This window comes from Paramormyrops kingsleyae, chromosome 4 (genome assembly GCF_048594095.1).
Source record: "Paramormyrops kingsleyae isolate MSU_618 chromosome 4, PKINGS_0.4, whole genome shotgun sequence".
Lineage (NCBI taxonomy): Eukaryota > Metazoa > Chordata > Actinopteri > Osteoglossiformes > Mormyridae > Paramormyrops > Paramormyrops kingsleyae.
The window spans coordinates 23,964,686-23,987,815 of NC_132800.1; the positions used below are offsets into that span (position 1 = coordinate 23,964,686).

Sequence of the window (23,130 nt, forward strand, 5' to 3'; positions counted from 1 at the left end):
GGAGTGACTGGGCCTTTAAGGGCACTTGTCCACCGCACCAGGTTCCATTCTTTTGGTACTTCAAGAAAGTACCCAAAGTACGCTGTTTTTCAAGGTGCTGGTTTTCCACTGTGGAGAAATTTACGTTGCACTTTTTTTTGCTTTATAAATACCCCAACATTTATTACCACAAAATCACATATTTCAAAATTTTCCAAAAACATGTTGCCCATGGATCTGCTCTTCTTGTATCTGTCCTTCCAACCAGATCACACTTAAAGCTCGCGTCTCCTCATTTGTCCAGGCACCCATTCTTATTATGATTATGATTATCAATTTGTTTATCATTGTTTTCTGAATTTGTAACTTTTTTGTTGAAGACGGCAGTTGTATCGTGTTTACAGGCAGGTTATTTGGATATCCAATCAACAAAGAAAGCGTTTGCAAAGTACCAAAAGTACCGAAGTATCAGAAAGGTACTCCGGTTAATTTGGTACTTTAGGTACTGGAACTTTTGGTAGATACTTGACCGAAAGTCAATGGAAAAGGGAAAGTACTGAAAGTACGGTACCTGGAACGATGAAAACATGCCTTTTGCTTTCTCACTAATCCTTCTCCAGGATGTCTAGGAGCTCTCTCACCTGTTCATGTTCTCCAGGATGTCTAGGAGCTCTCTCACCTGTTCATGTTCTCCAGGATATCTAGGAGCTCTCTCACCTATCTATGTTCTCTACTTCAGCTATGAGCTCCAACATATTTTCCTTCTATACATTGATTACCAGCTTACTTAACTTCCCTTGTTCTCTTGTTTTTTGCTCCAGCATGGCTATGACCTCACTCACCTGTTTTTGTTCTCCAGCTCAGCTATAAGTTGCCGCTGCTGCTTATTAACGTCCATGGAGAAATTGATGTCTGATGCTGCTCTTTGCTGCTGAGCTGGTGGCTAAGACACAAAACACAAGATTCAGTACCAGGCTTTGTACCTAAAGATATTATTTTCACGTTTAGAGAATGAAAATGCATTTATTAGTAGAACTAAGATTCAACGTTGCCATGGTATATGCTATTCTTAATTTATGCAAATAAATAAATAAGTGCTGGTAAAACTTTTGTTTGGGAAGAAAATGTATGATCCGCCCTATAATATGATAAAGTAACAGCAGCAAAAGCATAAATGGGTTAACTATGGTCAACACTGTTCAAAGCTGTATTCTCACTTTACTTAACTGCTCATTGCAGAACATGTATGACGGACCCATCAATGACTCACAGACAATACCAAGGCTTCTGTGGGACACTTATCTAAAAGCAGGGAAATGGACATGCATTTATCATGAGAGTGACATCTTCTGGAGGGATCCTGTCTAATCAGCCTCTTCATAGAGGCAAGGAGGAGGTGCAGAGAGAGCAGAGAAGAGCCACTGTAAACACAGAGCTTGCCGCTAAAAGCAGGTTGTCCTGGTTTCCCCGACTTTTGCTCCAATGTGGATAATTAGCAATGATTCGGCTATTGAAATAATGTTTGCTCCCCAGTGAGGTAAGAGCTGTCTGTGACAGAGCGACTCCCTAATGAGGTGAGAGCTGTCTGTGACACAGCGACTCCCTAATGCGGTGAGAGCTGTCTGTGACACAGCGACTCCCTAATGCGGTGAGAGCTGTCTGTGACAGAGCGACTCCCTAATGAGGTGAGAGCTGTCTGTGACACAGTGACTCCCTAATGCGGTGAGAGCTGTCTGTGACACAGCGACTCCATAATGAGGTGAGAGCTGTCTGTGACACAGTGACTCCCTAATGCGGTGAGAGCTGTCTGTGACACAGCGACTCCCTAATGCGGTGAGAGCTGTCTGTGACAGAGCGACTCCCTAATGCGGTGAGAGCTGTCTGTGACACAGTGACTCCCTAATGAGGTGAGAGCTGTCTTTGACACAGCGACTCCCTAATGAGGTGAGAGCTGTCTGTGACAGAGCGACTCCCTAATGCGGTGAGAGCTGTCTGTGACAGAGCGACTCCCTAATGCGGTGAGAGCTGTCTGTGACAGAGCGACTCCCTAATGCGGTGAGAGCTGTCTGTGACACAGCGACTCCATAATGCGGTGAGAGCTGTCTGTGACACAGCGACTCCATAATGCGGTGAGAGCTGTCTGTGACACAGCGACTCCATAATGAGTCCATCACCATATACAGGGTGTTTATTTCCATAAACTACAAGATGACTTTTTGCAATAAGCTGGACTTCACAACTGAATTGAATTGGTGCCATAATATGGCTCGGGTACAGCTTGGGAAAGCACCAGTCCTACTCAAGCACAGATAAAATCAATCAATGAAAAGATAATTAAGGCCCAATCAGCTTCTAGCATCAGTAACGATTTGTATTATAAAGCTGCATGCTGACACTGGCTAAAACTGCACCTTAGCATTTGCCAAGTTGATGTTTAATATGGACTGTGTTTCTTAAATTATTACTGAATGTTTGTTTTAACATATAAACATGTCCAGCTTTAACATTCAATTAGCTGCTCTGTACTCTATGTGATACTTTTTCATGCTGTAGAAACCTAATTTCTTTCCATTAGATCACATTCACATTGAACTGCTTAAATATATAAATTACACAAAAAAAATTATATTTAAACCAGTTATATTAAAGGATTTTTAAAATCCTTTAAAAATCTTGATATCGAAACATGTATTTTAATATATAATTTTTATAACACCTATAGCATGTCTGTTATTTCAATAAGGGTTTTATTTTGAGTAAATTGCTACAATGTTTATGCTCTCTCACAATAAGGCTGCGTTCAGTATCACAGATGATACATTTCAACTTCCTGTCCATAGCTTATTGGACAATCATGACACATCCTTAGGTTGCATGCCTGTTGCCTGTTACTTGTTTACTTGTACAATCTGCAGCATGTATCTCACATTTTTGGTACTTTTATTTAACATCTTTATGAACATTATTCATTGTCAGTGACTATATTTAGCATCTTTATTATGCACATTAATCACTTTCAATATGTATGTTTAGAATTTCCAGTAAATCCATATATCATGAACCTTATAAATGAACCTCATGCCGTATGTATGCAGCATCTTCTGTATGTACAGCTTGCATTTTGGCATGTTGGGCCACTACATTTCTGTCTCTCCTTTGACTGCGATATGGATTCTGAATGTGCCTTTTGCAACTCAGATTCCTACTGCTGTTAAATCTAAACCGTCGTTATGATAATATGCTTTGCTGATTCTCTCCGATCCTTCTCAAGTCCTATCTTGCAAAGGCTGCTATAATAACGCATCAAACCTCAATACATGCTATCATACAACAAACCTCAATTTGTCCTTAGTGTATGATTGTGCGTGAGTGTTTGTCCTGCAATGGGTTGGCAGTGAACCCCCACCTTATGCCTTGTGCTGCCTGGGATAGGCTCCAGCCCCCCCCCCCCCACTCCCCCACTCCCCAATCGTGACCAGGATAACCGTTTGGAAGGCAGGTGGAAAAATAATCTGAACATACATTAATCTCCATTGGTTAAATCGATGTTGGTTAAATGTAGACTGGCACAGAACACAGAACTAAATATTATTCTGGCAGGAGGCATTACAGGATGATCATTTTCATTCCTGTGCTGATGACACAAATCCGTACACTGTCACATGAGCCTAATGATCCTCTATCTACAGTATTTTTAGCAAACTCAGTGTAAAAAATTAAAAAACATCATCTTTCAACTAAGGCAGAGGAAGCTCTGTAACCTGGATTACTGTAGACAGCGACATATTTATGAAGGTTCACCAATATGGCTGCACTTCTGAATATATCCTTTGACAGCATGTTTATTATCCATCCAAAACATTTCCTGCAGTCAATAAATGTCACTTAAAAACTAAAGCAAGTCAGATCTCTAAAAACCACGTAGACCTACAACTGGTCTACAGTAGACCACAAGTACAAAAGTGCCTTTAAGGTAGTCTACCTATGCAGAGATCAAAAGAAAGCACCAAAACAAAAAAATAATATATGACATTACAATCCAACCAATTCATGTGACGCAAACCCTTTGAACCAGCCCAGATGGCTGACTGAACCCCACTGACTGACCTACCCAGGATCTGGCCAAATATCCGAACCTCTATTCCCGTTGGCTCACACAACACTTAGCCGATTCCTACATCACTGCGTACGATTAGCTGATTACTTTAATTTTTATGTGTAAGTTGGCCCAAAAACTACAAGACTGCTGCATGTGTGTTTATGCGCGGTTGGGTGCCAAGACGGGTCGCCGTACCGCGGCCGTGGTATCGGCAGCCAGCCGGGCGGCGTAGCGAGCGATGAGCCGGTGCTCCTCGTCCAGCCGACCGCTACACTCCAGCACGCTGCGGGAAGCGGAAGGAAGAAGGTCACTCGGTGCCTGCTGAACTCACAGTAACCTGAAGGGGGCGTTGGAGGTCACTGTCAGGCAGCACAGAGATTTAGTACTGAAATGTTCCCAAGTCATTACACTGCTTATATAATCTTACGTAATCACATTTGGAAAATATTGTGCAGAATAATTAATCTGTAAAACACCTTGCTGACAAAGAATGACTACTGCAACATGAAAATGACATGATTATGCTATAAAATATACATTTATACCCATATTTTCTGAGATGGCTATTGCTCCAGAGCATGTATTTTTACCATACAACAACAAATCAGAAATATACTGTTCCACACACCCAAAGCAAGCTGAATCCACACAAACATGAAAGGAATCATTTGTAATTAAAGCCTAACAAAGTTACATGCAGTTCAATCTTGTGAGTCTGAAAGACCTTGAAAATGATCCTTGACGTCATGTTTGTAAAGACAACAGGCAACTATCACTAAAGAAAGCACAGGAAATAGCCAGTCCATGCGGTACAAATCCAAACCCAGTACAGACACGACCACTTCCAGTCCGCAGTGGACTCTCACAGCACACCGGCCACGTCACCTAGCACATCAATCGCTACTTTTTACACGCACGACCTCGCCCTTCAAGATTCCTGAATGCTTGGGCAAACATCTGGATATCTGAAGTGCATCCGAGCTACAGAAGGATGGAAGGCTCAGAGAAACCACCCAAGAAGACTCAGGGGGACACAAGAAGTACACGAAGAGTCACAGACGGGAATGACACACGACAGGCAAACACGGCACACAGGAAGGACAATTTCTCTGAGCAGACTGTTCTTGCGTTCCCACTACATGTACACATTTTGGCCATTAGACTAACAGAGCACAAGTGCACAAAATGCAGGTCTGCCAGGCCTAGACAGAACTCCTGTGCAGCGAGGGGTCGGGGGGGGGGGGGGGTTCTTATGCGGACGACCCCCGCTTTGGGTGCCGTTCCCGCCGGGAGAGGCACACTGACCGCCCAGGGTAGGTCTGCAGCAGATTGACACAGAGGCCGATGAGAACATGTTCATCAGCGAGTCTGTCCGCAACGTCCACACTGTAGTACAACCTGCAACGGTGTGAAGTTTCAGGGAGACAAAAGTCAGCGGGAGTGAAAGGAACATGAAAGCCACTGAAATGCAGAGGTGGCAATTCCAGGTCCAGAAAGCAAAAATGCAGACCATGATTTACTTTCAACCAACCAGTTGAGTACTATGTGACTGTGACTCTTTATGCTCAACTGGTTGGTTGAAAGTAAATCATGGTCTGGATTTTTACTTTCTGGACCTGAAATTGCCACCTCTGCTGAAATGCAATGAACAGCCAGCACTAAAACTGCAGGAGAGTAACCATGCAATACGGACTCTTCATACTTTAAACTCCACGTAAGCACCGATTAGCAAAAGATCACTGGGGTGAATGTGTGTCTCAGGATTACCTTCCGGCCAACCTACACATATTTAACCATACAAACAAATACTACTCAAGAGCCATTACATTCTTTCAGATATTGAGTTAAGACTTTCAAAATGGGCTACTTAACAATATAAGATCCATTTTCTCAAAATACATGGGTGCATTTTCAAACTTTCAGAGACAACTTTGCAATGTATTATTACATAACAAAGACAGTCCTTGGGACACGGCTAGAGATTCTGGGTCCCGTGGAAGCAAATCATACTGGTGCTGCAACCCAGACCAATCCAATCACGTTACTAAATGTTTAGGGGGCCCTTGGAATTGTTCTAAATCCTACCCCCAGGTGAAACATAAAATAACACACATATGGTATTTTACCAAGAATATTATATTTAAACAGGATGTACTGCTTGGTTAAGTGTTTGAGCAGAATTACGATAACTGTCACGAAGGGGTGCAGTGCAGTTTTTTATTTTAATTTAAAATACACATTAATTAAGAACAAAGCCCCAATTTCACATACCTGTAGACTGACATAAATAATTGTATGGGGCAATTCACAAAACTGAAAACTTCTTAAAGGGATAAAGCATTCCGGTTTTGTGCTTTTTGATCGGCATACATTTTCAAAATAAAAAACAACAACTCTGTCTAAGTGCCATGACATAAATGTTAACAGCACATGCAGATAGTACCGGGTCAATCTGTCGAGATTCAGCAAAGATCCCGAGTAACAATGTACAACTGACTAAATTTAGTAAATCTTAAAATATGTTCAAACGGGCATGTGACAAGCGAAGCCAGATCGTTACTGAAGCCAAACAGGAACCAAAACCCTGAGCCCACAGCCGGTGGCCAGCCTGGCACTGGCCAAACGTGCAGACGGCATCGCCACAAATCAGAGGTGGACTCGATGGGGACCTACTAGCGTCACACTTACCCCTTCCCTTTCAACAGAGTCGGAGCGGCTCTAGTCAAATCTGGGTTCTGCCCAACTTCGACCGTCTTGCTAGGCTCGCTTTTTATACCAACAGCGACACAGCAGGGAGGGCAAAAACAAACACACACAGTATTATTGGAGCACCGACCAGACTGAGGCCGAGTCACATGATCGGAACACATGACCACAGGTGTAGTTCTAGTAATGAAGGAAGGTACCTGCGCCCTAGATTGGTTCCACCTGGACTGGACTCAGGCTGTTCTGGGTTATCTGGGCTGTACGTGAATATAGTACATATTCCTTAGACCTTGGGATTTAGGTACACATCTTTAAATCGGATTTACCTGGAAGGTAGCTGGACAAAGGGTTAGTTTAGCATCATATTTCCTGATGGGCCTTTTAGGAAAAACCTAGGTTGAGTTTGAATTCTGTGAGATGTGTGGCTGCTCTAGGCTGTATCACTAGCTTAGCCGTCGTGGCAGCTGGTCTGGGAACATTGAACGCGCAGAAAGGACCACTTCCGTTTGGGCATCATAGCTAAAGAAGCATACAGTGTTCAATTGACCTTTTAAACCATAGTACTGTAATACTGATGCTCTGAATGTGCTCTTTGATTATTTCTTTCATAATATATCTGCATTCTGCAAATTTACACTAAAACAAATTTGAATATTTGGTTCGAACCCCATTGACATATGCTAATAATGTAAAAATAGATGTCAACCCCAAAGAACTGGCGTTTATCGATAATCCAACCTAATGACATAGATGCAAACATCCGATCCTAAGCCGATTCTCCATTCTTGTGCCGACGAAGCAAACAACTATTACCTGTGCATCTTAACTCACTTTATTTTTTCTTCTCTGTGTCACTTATCTAACTGGTAACACTTCACGTGATGGAGCACAAATAATATGCTATTATACTATTACTTATGTATAAACCAAGTTGTAGTTACATACTGATCTCATGTTAATTCATTAATGAATCATTGTGCATGTTTTATCAAGCAATTACTATATCTGTCACTATATGTGTTCATTCGATAAACCTTTGCGAGCCACTGAAGGAACTACTGAAAGAACAAGTAATGAATAACACAAGTGAAATAATAATCTCATGTTTGTTCATCATTAATGAATCATAACGCATCTTTTATCTCAAGTAGCTACTAAATTCGCTCATAATTCGTACTTCAGTAGTAACTGATTTATCACTAAGTATTTGAGCCTCATCAAGTGAAGTGTTACCATTTAACTTTGAGAACAGAATTACACAGTTGAAAAGATCTGAAGTTTGGGTCTATGAATAATATTCTAGGTAAATTGATTCATGTAAACCTAGTGATTTTAAAACAAATTATTATATTATAATTAAAATGCATTGTAATTTATATTCATAAGAAATGACCATTGTCGTAATAACTCAAAACATAAGCTTAAATGTTTAACATATCTGATTTCATGATTGTTTGATTGTCAACTGGTTAACAATGATAAACAAATTTCTAGTTAAAAGCGTAAATATGTAAACAGCATAAAACACTGAAATATAAACACATTTTCACACAATATAAATATTGCTTTTGATAATACTGACAAACTAAACAAATGACAACAAAGTGCAGTCATAACTAACAATATTAAGTTTCTGAACATAAATAAATTTTAAAACCTTTAAATAGGCCTCTACTCTCTTTACCAGCAAGACGAAATGGTATGTTTGTTAAAAAGCCATCATAGAATCAGACATTGAATTGAATAAAGTTCAATCCGAAAAAGGCAACCATAAATCCATCAGTCTTCCATTAATTGCTTATCCAGTTCAGGATCGCAAAGGGAAGATATTTAAAATGATACTTTCTATCTGTTCATTGCTCCAACACTGAAAATGTACAAAAGAATATAAGAAAAACTAATCAAAGAAGGCAGTGGAGAAAATCTCACCATTCAGCGAACATCATTTGGCGTCCGGTATAATAGTTAAAAAAAAAAAAATGAACAAAACAAGCAATGAACTATGAAATCCATACTATTCTAGTAGCAATTTTACACAATAAATTTAAGATTATTTGAAAGGCCAGGTGTCCAAAATGTTCTTAACCATGGGAATAATGATCTATTTTATTTTTTTAGAATTCTCTTAAAAAATGTACACACCCTCTATGATGTAAAACTTATGGAAATCACTTTTGTGAAGTCTCTTAAGCTTAATCAACCAGGGACTTCAAAAGCGGTCCCTAAGAGTTTAAAACATCGCTGCACTTATGCATTCTGGGTAGGCAGCTAAACTTATGATTCCCATGGAAGAAGACAAGGATGGAAACCAGAGTAGGAATAAAACGTTAAGCGATAAAATGAGACATCTTTCTGAATTTGTTAGTGTACAGTTAGAAAAGGCAGGTGGATGCTACACGGTTACTGCAGAGCGGGTCGTCTGCTATGAAGCTGGGAGAGGCTATTGGGGCGAGGCAGTAATCACTAGGGGGCGCTGTCTAGCGACATACTGACCGTCGGTCTTCGATCAGCTGACTTACATACAGCTTAATTAGAGCATGCTCATCAGCCTGTCCCCGGTCACCTCCTGGGAGAGGGGTAGGTGGGCTTCCGCCCAAACACCTGGACAGGCCAAGCAGTAAGGTACCATCAGAACAAGCGGGTGCAGAGGCGGGGGCGTGAAGTATAGCTGCCATACACCGAGCATTAGACCCGAACCATGAGCCAACGGGACAACCTGAGCGACAGACACAGGAACTGCAATCTCCACAGCCATTGTTCCAACCCAATCCCGACCTCATCCAAGCAGGCTACTTACCCGAGTATTTATGTTCGACAAGCTGCACATTATGAAACATGCATGATGGCAGCAGGACTGAACAGGCCGTGTTCATGTGTGGAAAGACTCCAGGTATTACAGTAGCTACCTTTTCCTCTTCCTCAAAGCACACCTTGAATAATATTCCACATCTAAACTTCATACACACCGTACCACTATGTATTAAACTTTAAAAAAACGATACGCAATACTTTCTCTTTGCAATTCAGATTCCCGCTTTAATGTTTACTTCTGTAAAACAAAGAAAGACTCATTTAATTCACTCAAATAGCTAAGGCTTCAAAATTAAGATAATTTCCTTCTCTCAAAATTGCTTCAGCTTAGTGTGAAATTAAATTTGTTCTTTGCATAAGTATTGAAAACATTACTTATTTTAAGCGTCCTGGGCCACAATCCTGGCTGTAAGCCCTAACCCTGTATACTTCTGTCTTTAAAACCATTAGCAGGATCTCTTACAGACCATATTTTTCAAGTTTTTCCAAGGATGATAACTAGGAGTTACATTAAACAGTATTTCTTATTCTACCTAGATTTAGGGCCCTATCTACTAGCTTCTACAGCAAAATGTTGGTCTTAAGCTGCAAGCCCCAAACCATAAGTAAAATCAAGTCAGTTTATTTCAGTTCAAGTCTCACTACCCATACAATTATAACCTCACTCACAGATAAATTCTCCATCGTGTCTCCAGCTCTGTTAATGTGTATTTCTTCTATATAAACACTCAGAGTAAAATGTAACACATTAACATTTCATGGTCAATTGCTACTTCAAATAAAAATGAGGTATACTGTCTAATGCTACAATAACCTTTCATCTGTGGTTTCGGAGAAGATTATTAACAGGAAGAATCATACTTATTTCTATCTGTAAGCTGAGTTAAAGCTCATTTGTATCATAGCTTTAGGTGAAACATTTATCTAAATCCAGTGTGATTATCAACATTTATTCTAAGAACTTTAGTTCATATAACGCCTTGGGACACTCTTCATGAAAGGCGAAATTTTACAGCCCAGTTTAAGCCTCCTGCCAACTGAAACAAGTATTTTCCCTCTTTCTTGCACGAACATTTAATGTATTCATTTTTCTTCGGTCCTCATAGGCTTTTCAGTACAATAAAAAAGACTGCGATTTATGTTTTAAATGAACTTCAGAGAATGCTTCTTGAAAGTCAAAATAAACTCAACAGTTACAAGTTAATGCTGAACGTCTCTTAAATGCTACCCCTCCACAAACAGTGGTCTGTTTCACTACTAAGTGCACCATTTGTTAAAACACAGAAAAGCTGCCTTAATGATATGACAGACGGCCTATTAACTTAGCAGGTTTAGTTTGATCCTATATGACTGCACATCATACAGAACTTATACTGACAGGCAGGCTAGTTAAGATCATACTGAATGTGGACAAAGGAGGCAATTGGGTTGAAATATAATTGCTACCTGACAGATCACCTACCTCTACAGACTGCCTGACAACCCAGCCTGACTGACAGATCACCTACCTCTACAGACTGCCTGACAACCCAGCCTGACTGACAGATCACCTACCTCTACAGACTGCCTGACAACCCAGCCTGACTGACAGATCACCTACCTCTACAGACTGCCTGACAACCCAGCCTGACTGACAGATCACCTACCTCTACAGACTGCCTGACAACCCAGCCTGACTGACAGATCACCTACCTCTACAGACTGCCTGACAACCCAGCCTGACTGACAGATCACCTACCAGTACTGATTGCCTGACAGACTGCCAGCCAGTGCTGTCCGTCTGATAGACAACCTACACCTACGGACTGCCTGACAGATCAGCCTGACTTAGACCGCCTACCAGTAATGACTGCCTTACAGACTGCCTTCTAATACTGTCTGCCTCACAGACCACATACCCCTACTAACTGCCTGATAGATGGCCTGACTGACAGGCCACCTACTGGTACTGACTGACAAACTAGGCTAACAGGTTAAGATCATACTGAATGCCTAGAAAGAAGGCTATTGGGCTGAAGTATACTGCCTGACAGACAAGCCTGACTGACTGACAGACTACCTACCAGTAGGTCCTGCTGACTGCCTGACAGACGGGATATAATATAATATAATCAGCTATTCTGATTGCCTGCATTCTCACCCATTCAAACAAATTCAGTATCTCCCAGTGGAAGCACACAGATACTCACCTTTTGCTTGTGAAAGGGCTTCCTGAGGTTGGGACAGAGTGGGAAAACATGGAGTCGTTCATGCTGTTTACTGGTCGAGGAGGCCTGCAGGAAGGGCACAGTCACACTCTCAAATCTTCCCCCATCATTAAAAATACATATATTTATTTGCCAGAATATATCTATTAATGTTTTAACCATGTTAGAGGGTTAAAACAATGACCATATAACTCAAAACTGCAAATTTAAGAAATGTTGGCAATGTTAATCTTCATGTAAACTATTATTATCCATAAAATATCATTATATTATTATACTATACAGGCTTATAACCTGGGCAGTATAAACAACTTTCAGATTTTCAGGATACAAGAACTGTCATATTAATTAAGAAATTATTCAATAAATAATACTTACCAAGTATCACTATATTGCAGCATAGAAAGAACAGAAAAAGATATAGTAATTCTGAAAGAACACTTGTGTATTATAACAATCTGAAGAGCTGTACACAATAAGGCTGCCTTTAATGATCAATATTTAATGTCAGAAGATGACAATAAGCCATGTGGTCGCTCTGAGCACAGGCTGGCTCCCGTAATTAGCATTACAGCGGAGTGCGCTCTCCACTGCCCCCCGGCTGCAGATTCGGGCGCTCAGCAAACAGCGTGCTGGTGCAGGGCCAAGAACTGACAAATGGCCATCAGATGGTAGGAGAGCATTTTGGAGTAGATGCTCCGTGTACAAATACGGGCTTCGATAGGATACATACAGCTCATTGAATGAGTCTGGCACACGACATAAACAAAAAATGAAACAGAAAATGGGACATATATACATGCAACATGCATGCATACACATTAGCCTGCGATTCTCCGTTTTCCAGATTCTGTTAAGCACATAGGAGATGAACTATGGTATTACAGTAGATTTAACCTGAATCTGGCTGCAACAGGAAAGGTCTGCTCTTTTACACCTGATAAAGCCATTTATCTGGTGCCCCAGGACCTCAGGGTTAAGGGCTAAAACCAACAGTAATTCACCAGTTCTGCTAACCTAGGGATGTGAACTGATGACCTGCCCATTATGATGCACAGAGGCCAAACCCAAAGAACCACCATGAACCCTAAAACTGCTTAAAAACAGTAATGCAAACAAGGTCTTCAGAAATAATTCTAAACCTCTGTAAAGGACTACAGGTAAACAATACCCAATAACGTTTGCCTGTTTACATATTTGGAAAATCCACCAAAAGTACAAAATAGTATATATTTTTTTGCTTTAACAAGAGTTGAAATGTGTGAGTAGTAATGGGCAAAACTCAGCTGGAGGTGCTAGTTAGAGGTGAGCATGCTGGGTACTCACACGATGTGGGCATGGTTAGAGGTGAGGATATAGGGTACTCACACGATGTGGGCATGGTTAGAGGTGAGGATATAGGGTACTCACACGATGTGGGCATGGTTGGAGGTGAGCATGCTGCTTACTCACACGATGTGGGCATGGCTGGAGGTGAGACTGCTGGTTACTCACACGATGTGGGCATGGTTAGAGGTGAGGATATAGGGTACTCACACGATGTGGGCATGGTTAGAGGTGAGGATATAGGGTACTCACACGATGTGGGCATGGTTAGAGGTGAGGATATAGGGTACTCACACGATGTGGGCATGGTTAGAGGTGAGCATGCTGGGTACTCACACGATGTGGGCATGGTTAGAGGTGAGGATATAGGGTACTCACACGACGTGGGCATGGTTAGAGGTGAGGATATAGGGTACTCACACGACGTGGGCATGGTTAGAGGTGAGGATATAGGGTACTCACACGACGTGGGCATGGTTAGAGGTGAGGATCTAGGGTACTCACACGATGTGGGCATGGTTAGAGGTGAGCATGCTGGGTACTCACACGATGTGGGCATGGTTAGAGGTGAGGATATAGGGTACTCACACGACGTGGGCATGGTTAGAGGTGAGGATATAGGGTACTCACACGATGTGGGCATGGCTGGAGGTGAGCATGCTGGTTACTCACACGATGTGGGCATGGTTGGAGGTGAGCATGCTGCTTACTCACACGATGTGGGCATGGCTGGAGGTGAGCATGCTGGTTACTCACACGATGTGGGCATGGTTAGAGGTGAGCATGCTGGGTACTCACACGATGTGGGCATGGTTAGAGGTGAGGATATAGGGTACTCACACGATGTGGGCATGGCTGGAGGTGAGCATGCTGGTTACTCACACGATGTGGGCATGGTTGGAGGTGAGCATGCTGCTTACTCACACGATGTGGGCATGGCTGGAGGTGAGCATGCTGCTTACTCACACGATGTGGGCATGGTTAGAGGTGAGCATGCTGGGTACTCACACGATGTGGGCATGGTTAGAGGTGAGGATATAGGGTACTCACACGATGTGGGCATGGTTAGAAGTGAGGATATAGGGTACTCACACGATGTGGGCATGGTTAGAGGTGAGGATATAGGGTACTCACACGATGTGGGCATGGTTAGAGGTGAGGATATAGGGTACTCACACGATGTGGGCATGGTTAGAGGTGAGGATATAGGGTACTCACACGATGTGGGCATGGTTGGAGGTGAGCATGCTGGGTACTCACACGATGTGGGCATGGTTGGAGGTGAGCATGCTGGGTACTCACACGACGTGGGCATGGTTAGAGGTGAGGATATAGGGTACTCACACGATGTGGGCATGGTTAGAGGTGAGGATATAGGGTACTCACACGATGTGGGCATGGTTGGAGGTGAGCATGCTGGGTACTCACACGATGTGGGCATGGTTGGAGGTGAGCATGCTGGGTACTCACACGATGTGGGCATGGTTAGAGGTGAGGATATAGGGTACTCACACGACGTGGGCATGGTTAGAGGTGAGGATATAGGGTACTCACACGACGTGGGCTAGGTTGGAGGTGAGGATATAGGGTACTCACACGACGTGGGCATGGTTAGAGGTGAGGATATAGGGTACTCACACGATGTGGGCATGGTTAGAGGTGAGGATATAGGGTACTCACACGATGTGGGCATGGTTAGAGGTGAGCATGCTGGGTACTCACACGATGTGGGCATGGTTAGAGGTGAGGATATAGGGTACTCACACGATGTGGGCATGGTTAGAGGTGAGGATATAGGGTACTCACACGACGTGGGCATGGTTGGAGGTGAGCATGCTGGGTACTCACACGATGTGGGCATGGTTAGAGGTGAGAATATAGGGTACTCACACGACGTGGGCATGGTTAGAGGTGAGGATATAGGGTACTCACACGACGTGGGCTAGGTTGGAGGTGAGGATATAGGGTACTCACACGACGTGGGCATGGTTAGAGGTGAGGATATAGGGTACTCACACGATGTGGGCATGGTTAGAGGTGAGGATATAGGGTACTCACACGATGTGGGCATGGTTAGAGGTGAGGATATAGGGTACTCACACCGCGTGGGCATGGTTAGAGGTGAGGATATAGGGTACTCACACGATGTGGGCATGGTTAGAGGTGAGGATATAGGGTACTCACACAACGTGGGCATGGTTAGAGGTGAGGATATAGGGTACTCACACGATGTGGGCATGGTTGGAGGTGAGGATATAGGGTACTCACACAACGTGGGCATGGTTAGAGGTGAGGATATAGGGTACTCACACGATGTGGGCATGGTTAGAGGTGAGGATATAGGGTACTCACACGACGTGGGCTAGGTTGAGTGGCTTCTCAGGCTGGTCAGGGAACATGGGGTGCAGAGGTTCACCACTGGAAGCACAGCTGAGCGACTTGCTCAGAGCGTTTGTTAACTTCTTTGCGGGAGATTTCTTGGGGCAAAAAGAAAATTAGTGATGTCTGATAAATAAATCTGCCATGCTAATAGCTGTTTCACGTTAACATAACTATTGTTTAGTTTGAATCTTCATCATAATAGTGTGCACTTTAATAAGAACAAGTTCATGTATTGAGGAAACTTCTAAGGATATTTCTGTGGTGAAATATAGAACGAAGGTGGCTCTCCTACAGGTACTCGGACTCCCAACCAAACTGTAAAGACAGAGTGTTTAGGAGGACTGGTGTCTCTATTGCGCCCCTAGTGTATGCTAGTGGAAGTGAAGGACTGGAATTATGCCCGGGGTGTCCCAGGGGTCTTGTGTGTTCTGGGACAGTCTCTCGGATCACCACTGCCCTGCCCGGCGTGGGCTGGTACGGAAAATAAAGAGCCACTTCATGTCTGGGGTGTTCTGCTCAGACCAAGCAGTAAGTAATTCAGGGTAGGGAAAGGAAAAGTAAATGACAAGTTACATATAATCTAGTAAGTGTATGCATTGCAGCAGCACAATTTCCATAAAATTGTAACATGGAATAATCTGGATCAATGTTAAAGTTATATGGTAACATTCCTGAGAGACAATCAGAAGAAGCTCATGGGCGTGTAAGGGCAGAACGAAAAATGATTGGTTCAGAAAGATAACCAATCAGATTACAGAGGAGGTGAAACTAGAGGAGGCGGGACCAACCAATAATATATCTTGGTCCGGCCTCCTCTAGTGGCTTGGACCCGCCACCTGCACGATCCGAAACAGCGGGGCAGAGCAGGGGTGGGGCGGGACTGTGCCAGAGCGGCAAGATTACGCTCATTTTAAGCGTTAAATAACACAAACACTGAAATCAGCAGTAGTGGCAATTGATCACATTGGGTCATCCATTTGCATCAATTACCATAAGCTATTCCCACTATTTACTGGCAGACATAGTAATTCTCAGAAATATATTAATTTAAATATGCTGCTATATAGGAACATCTTTTTACACCACATTAGCAGATATCAGACAAGTGATTGTCTTGCATTATGAGACAATTTTGTAAATTGCATCTAAGAGATTCGGCAAAGGTTGCACTTATCTTAAATTGTAACAAAACTCATAACTGCCTTTTTCTGGTCACATAAAATAAAGGATGTGCCAGATTTGCTGGGTAATACGTCCATTTAAGTATGTGAATGTGTAATTGGTTATAAAATAGAAGGCACTGAGGGCTAAGCGTGTCATTCTGACAGCTGAAGGATCCACAATGCCACCATTTTTCATTAGCTCACACGTTTTTTCGCAATTATTATTTTCTCCACTGAAATGTACCATCTTAAAATGGAAGCAGATCTTGAGGTTTGCGTTCCTTCAAAATTTTGTTTGTGTGTGACGGACTGTAACTGGTAATATCCGGCCAATTTGATTAATCAGATAAAGGATGCTTCAAATACATTTTCTGCTGCCCTTATCAGAGTATTAACACTGTGATCACGGCTGCCTTGGACATGCAAGCAACATAGTTTATTGAAGAGTAACTCTAATGACGTCACACTTCAGCTGCTGTCGAAGCGTCTTTCAGACTGGTTTGATGCGGTCATAGCTCCTCCCCCTTACCCATGATGTGTACTCCTTCATCTGGTGCTGGTTGCTATGGGAACCACTGGCATGTCCCCTCCAGAAGCAGTCCTGACAAAGCTGGTAATTATGACACTGCTGGCAGCGGTAGCGGAATCCCATCATACTCTCGCTGTGGCAGTAGGAGCATTCGACTGGGTGAAATACTGGAAGGGGAGGGACAAACAGGGGACAGAGGGACTAAGCTGCCGACCACAGATTTATACTCTGGGGGGGGACAGTTAACAGTGCGGGGGAAGGGGGCGCGTATATTATGTAACCCTGGACCTAAGGTACCGGACGCCACCAAAGAGAGGCAGAGAGAGAAGTGTGATTGGTTAATGTTTCCAAACTGACGAACACATAGTGATGAGTTAATTATATAAGAGATATCAGCATATCCATATTCATTTTAATTAATCATTAAGTTTCTGCACTGTTTTAAGATTCTGCGACAAAATTGACACAAATTAAATAATATGAGAGTATGGTCAATGGTGTGTGAACCAATCACCATCACTGAATTTATAAGCTGAAGTACACAGCATATCTGCAGTAGGTAGGTATTCTGTGGCTGACCATTCTTAATGTAAATGTATTTCTCAAACCATTAAAGTCTATCCCATTATCCGATTCTCTCTCTCTCACTCTCTCTCTATATATATATACACATATACACACACACACACACACACACACACACACACACACACACACGTATGCATAGATTTTTAGCTGTAGGAAGGCAGCCCACAGTACCGTTCTCCACGTTAGCCAGACGGTGCATCAGCGGCAGCCACACCAGGCACTGGGGGGGGGGATCCGACATCAGCGTGTCCAGGAAAGTGTTCAGGGAGACCGTTTTCTTAAAACAGGAAATTCAAAAAGGATATAGGTTACATATACATTTTAACCCATCAGATATCGCCCCTTTCTGTTTAATTTTTTTTATAATCTTTTTATTCATATTTATTATTACTTCTCAAAAATAGCTAAAAAAAAAAAAAAAGCTAAATAAAATTTACATGCTACAATCATTCACCACACTCTATGGATGCTACACGGAACAGAAATAATTCTTTAGCATTGATAGTCTTTAGCTTTATTTTGGCCAGTTTTTTCAGTTTGGGGGGGGGGGGGCGGTCTATGAGTATTTTTCATTATCAGCTCCAAAGAAAATTTGAAAGACCACCAACAACGTCATGCTGTAATGGCACCTCCAGGCCAACAGGGGCCGCAGTTGTGCTTCACAGATTGGCTGAAGAACAGCCCGTCAAGTATTAGTACCCATAGGTGAACATAGTCTTTCTGTGGCTAGATGCTTTACCTATGTCTATAAAGATCTCACAGTTCCTCATGATAAATATCCGCCCCCCCCCCCAGACTCAAAGACTATAATAAAGCCATATCTAACTAGATTAAAATACATGGAGCACTTTGCTTCATCTTCTGTGGGGAAATTCACTCCTGGAGAAAAAGAGGTTTGATTATCCCCATGGCATGAACATTAATTCCTTCGTCCTTCGAAGGACCTTGGGGTATCAGCACTTGGGCAACAGAGCAACCGGCAATTAAAACCAGCCACCCAAAATACTTCTGACTGCTGCAAGGTAGGTGGAGTAACAGAAAACCATAGTTACTTAAAGGGAGGAAAGGCTGGTTCGTCTAAGTCACAGTGTCATCAGGAAATGACCCGAGATCAATGAGCTGTGACTCTACCTGTTGTGCAAAGCAGGATCTCGCAGCCTGCTCAGTGTAGCCGAACGAGGGGCCTTCAAACACGGCGGTGGGCAGTTTAAGGACTTCTTTCAGGAACTGGTCAAACTTGGCGTAAACCATTATACCACTGGAGTCAGATATCTGTGAAAAAATATCTGGAAAGGCAACATGAAAATAAGTCGTGAAAATGAAAATGGCCGCTCATAACATCTGAATAGATGTTAAACAGAAGCTTAGGTTAGGGCAGTCGTCTCTTTGCTGCCAGGTCTTGACCTTATTAGGAAGTGGGCTTGGCTCTGTGCCAGCAAGTTCGTTCATGCTGAGTTCTGATGCCTCATTAATTTTTTATCCAGAGTGCCTTTGATCACGCTGGCAGTTCCCAAAGCACGAGTCAGGCAGCCGGACCGATGGGTCACTTTGGGCAATGAACAGACAAAAGCTGATGGATGTTTAATTCCTGCAGGGACCCCTGCTAGATCAGAAGGGCCACAAAAGGTCCAAGCCGCAAGGGCTGACCCTCAAAAGAAGACACTGCTTTAAAAAATAACTCTGATAGCAGAGGTGGCAATTTCAGGTCCAGAAAGTAAAAATCCAGACCATGATTTACTTTCAACCAACCAGTTGAGTACTCTGTGACTGTGACTCTTTATGCTCAACTGGTTGGTTGAAAGTAAATCATGGTCTGGATTTTTACTTTCTGGACCTGAAATTGCCACCTCTGTCTGACAGACAGAACTGCATGTATCCTGCGAATACTATTTCCGTACGAAGAAACGCAGAGAGCTCTCAGACTGCTAACCAAGAGCTACCCTTTTCATTAGACTAATTAGGGAAAAAGTCGGCTGTAGCTTTAAGGAATGTTACATTTACAGGGCGGCTCGTCCTCTTGGGTGTCACTTACATCTTAATTTGTCCATCATCTTTCCTCCACAAATGGTTGCCAAGGCCATCTTGACGACAAAGACAGAGATTTTCCCGTGACCTTCCCTAGAAGAAAACACAGTGAAAGCAAGGACAGCGTCACTAAGAGTCGCTGCGTCCCTACAGTCTTATTCGAGCTGCTATACACAGTCCGGATTTAAAAGTAGTTATGTGGGGAAAGTAATTCAAGACAATTACAATTACAAACACAATTACCTTTCATAACATCATGAAGTCAGCTGAATGCATTTGTTTAAAATTATTGCAGATAAATATATTGATGTGAATAACACCGACTTGCCAATTTAAACATCACATTAACAGGGGAAGGCCATAACATATTCAGCAATGTCTTTGCACCACAGAATGCACGTTGCCTTGTGAAATAAGGAAGATACAAGAAAACAAACGTGAAAGCAGGAAAAAAAATATATTAAGTCAAAAGCCCAGCCAAATGAAACAATGGCCAGTAAGTGTTTTATTTCACAGACACAAAATGTCCCTATAACTAGAAGGTGCATATAAAAGTCCCATTGGGTAGGGGATGAACTTTCACTGATGTTCCACCCGGTCCATGGTGCAGAACCTGGCCCTCGGAGTCCAAAGGCAGACAGATTAATGACTTTGAACCGTTAATGGCCGTGTGGTTCAAAGGACAGCTTTGTCCTGAATGGTCTGTGTCTGCTGACTTGCTCTCACAGCTATTAATATAGGAAAACCATGAAAAAAACCCAGGGTCATTTAGCCTATGCATGCATACATTTCCGATAAATGTGCAGTTGCATAAAATCTTTTGGGGAATGATTAGCTATAAAATTATCCCGCATACGTAAACTAAATCCAGAATTTCAAATATCAAAATGACACAGTCCTGCTTAATAGTACTGGGAAATAAAAACATGTTTAAATCAGGATATATTTTGTTTATAGTAAACAGGAAACATACTGCAGTATTCCTAACGACTTTGTTCAACATATAACTGAGTATAGCAGAGGGTACACCCTGGACAGGACATCAGTTCATCAGAGCATAAACCAACATACATTATAGGCAATTTAGACAACATCTTATATTAAACAAACAAACTTCAATATACTGAGTGGTTGATCACAAAGACCTATACACATATAGAACATGAAAATGACCATGAACCCTATATATTATGTAGTATTAAGTGAAATCCTGCACTTGTGATATTCATGTGCTATTTCGTTTGCGGGACTTACGGATCGTAAGCGGCCAGCAGAAAGTTGAGGAGCAGGCTGATGGACTGCTCCACGTTGATCTGATGGGTGGTTGGCAGGCGTTTGTTCAGCTGGTAGAAGATGGTGGACAGTATTGCTTCCAGCCGAGCCACAGTGAACTGAGTGCTGAGGTCCATGTTGTTGAGACCATTCTCTCTGAAGGCCTCTATGACATTCCAGATGTCTACTAGATGCACTACAATTTGGTGGAGATTGGTGGAAATTAGAGGCTAAAACAACAGTATTTTAGTATTACATCAGTAAATACTCATTGTAAGTTATTAGCTGGAAATCAAAATCAGCTTCAGCTGAAACATATCATGGATACCAGAGAGGATATAATTAAAATCTATATTTTATACTTCATATTCATTCCAGTACTAATAAAAAGATACTACAGAAATATCCATCCACCCATCCAAGCTTCCTTCCTACTGGAGTGCTTATCTAGAACAGGCCTGCATAGCACAAGGCAGAAGACATCTTGGGTGGCATAGCAGGCAAGTGCTGGACACACATTTATACAAACACGCACACAATTTAGAGACATCAATCGCCTAATCAGATGTTCATGGCCTGTACGAGGACCGTGAGCAAATACAGGGAGAAAGTGCGTAAGAGTGCGTAGGTGGGATTCGAGCCCCTACTCTATGAGGCTATATCTCTACAACAGATTTGGCTATAAACCAAAAAAGTGTGGCTTATTTAAAAGCTGACTAACCAATAAAAAAAGGCACAGCACACAGTACTGTCTCAGAGGTAGACATAGATAAATAATTTCGAATCGAACTTGATTAAGGCTAATGTCGTAAAGGAAGGAGACTTTCAAACAATTTTTTTTTCCTAAAAAAAATAATTGTATTCAATTCTATAAAATATAAGAAATTTTGTGGTATACAAAAGCAAAATCCTTGATTTTTATAAGCAGGCATTTACTATTTACAGAAAATGTACTGGGAGAAATAGGATTCTAACTTATGACATTCTTACTCTGGCTGTTCAGTACATTCTTAACACTCCCCTAAAATAGTGATGTCTATTCTGACCAGCCCATTTCCTGTTGTAAAGTTGAAGAGAGTGATTGAGAATTACTGCTGAATGCATTACGAAATTAGCTATCTCTATTAAAGGCAAATGGCTTTGTCACTGGCAAGAATCCATAAGTCCAGTTGTTAATGATCTACAGCTAGCTGTTTGAGAACCAGGTCTAATGTGATTGGTAGACTTAAAATCTCTGTAATGTATGGATTTATGATTTAGCAGATTATAAATTCCTGGCTTTGAAAGTTATTAGAAAGCAATACATTTTTAGCAAACAGATTAATCTAACTTTGGTGCTATAACTAGTTATCTTTTGAGATTTCTATTTGTTGCATGTTGTTCATTTCACTCATCACGAATAATGTGATCGGGGCAGAGCGCTGATCTTCTTTAATGCAGATTTTTCATAATGTACACACTGATTGCCTCTCATAGTAAATGACTGCACAGTGCAGCTCCAGCTATTTATGTTATGGAATCACCTAACACCCGGTGGATAATCGGTTTTTAATCAGATTATTTAATTGAACCTAATTAACATAATGAACAATTAGGTGTTAAGCATGTGGATGTGTCTAGTTCATGGTCTCTCATTGTCTGTGTCATACAATCTCCTCTCTCCATGTCCCTCCGTCCACATTCCCTCTTCCCATCTCTCACCGTCCCAATGTCCCTGTTCCTCCGTCCACATTCCCTCTGAGCATATTTCACTCTCTCCCTGTCCCTCCGTCCACATTTCCTCTTCCCATCTCTCACCGTCCCAATGTCCCTGTTCCTCTGTCCACATTTCCTCTTTCCATCTGTTACTCTCCATCTGTCCCTGTTCCTCTGTCCACATTTCCTCTTCCCATCTCTCACCGTCCCTATGTCCCTGTCCCTCTGTCCACATTCTCTCTTCCCATCTGTTACTTTCCATCTGTCCCTGTCCCTCTATCCACATTCCCTCTTCCCATCTCTCACCGTCCCAATGTCCCTGTTCCTCCGTCCACATTCCCTCTGAGC

General features: G+C 42.3%; 1 protein-coding gene and 1 long non-coding RNA gene across 20 annotated transcripts in view; both read right to left on the bottom strand.

Moving 5' to 3' along the window:
• Positions 1 to 23,130, bottom strand: part of dtna (dystrobrevin, alpha) — an 87,261-nt gene that overhangs the window by 14,534 nt on the left and 49,597 nt on the right. For 9 of the 19 annotated variants that reach the window (XM_072710909.1, XM_072710910.1, XM_072710900.1 and 6 more), the window contains 13 exons: positions 21,070 to 21,283; positions 19,823 to 19,908; positions 18,922 to 19,076; positions 17,962 to 18,067; positions 17,203 to 17,369; positions 15,481 to 15,605; positions 12,181 to 12,189; positions 11,785 to 11,868; positions 6,985 to 7,041; positions 6,767 to 6,844; positions 5,384 to 5,476; positions 4,274 to 4,361; positions 822 to 922 (listed from right to left, as the gene is read on the bottom strand). In XM_072710909.1, coding sequence (XP_072567010.1) covers positions 822 to 922; positions 4,274 to 4,361; positions 5,384 to 5,476; positions 6,767 to 6,844; positions 6,985 to 7,041; positions 11,785 to 11,868; positions 12,181 to 12,189; positions 15,481 to 15,605; positions 17,203 to 17,369; positions 17,962 to 18,067; positions 18,922 to 19,076; positions 19,823 to 19,908; positions 21,070 to 21,283 — 1,363 coding nt within the window. The other 10 variants (XM_072710911.1, XM_072710904.1, XM_072710915.1 and 7 more) reach the window with 7 other exon arrangements.
• LOC140588787 (uncharacterized) lies at positions 10,076 to 11,778 on the bottom strand. Its single transcript, XR_011989994.1, has 2 exons — positions 11,622 to 11,778; positions 10,076 to 11,300 (listed from the first exon to the last, which is right to left on the bottom strand). It is a non-coding gene; the product is annotated as an uncharacterized lncRNA (long non-coding RNA).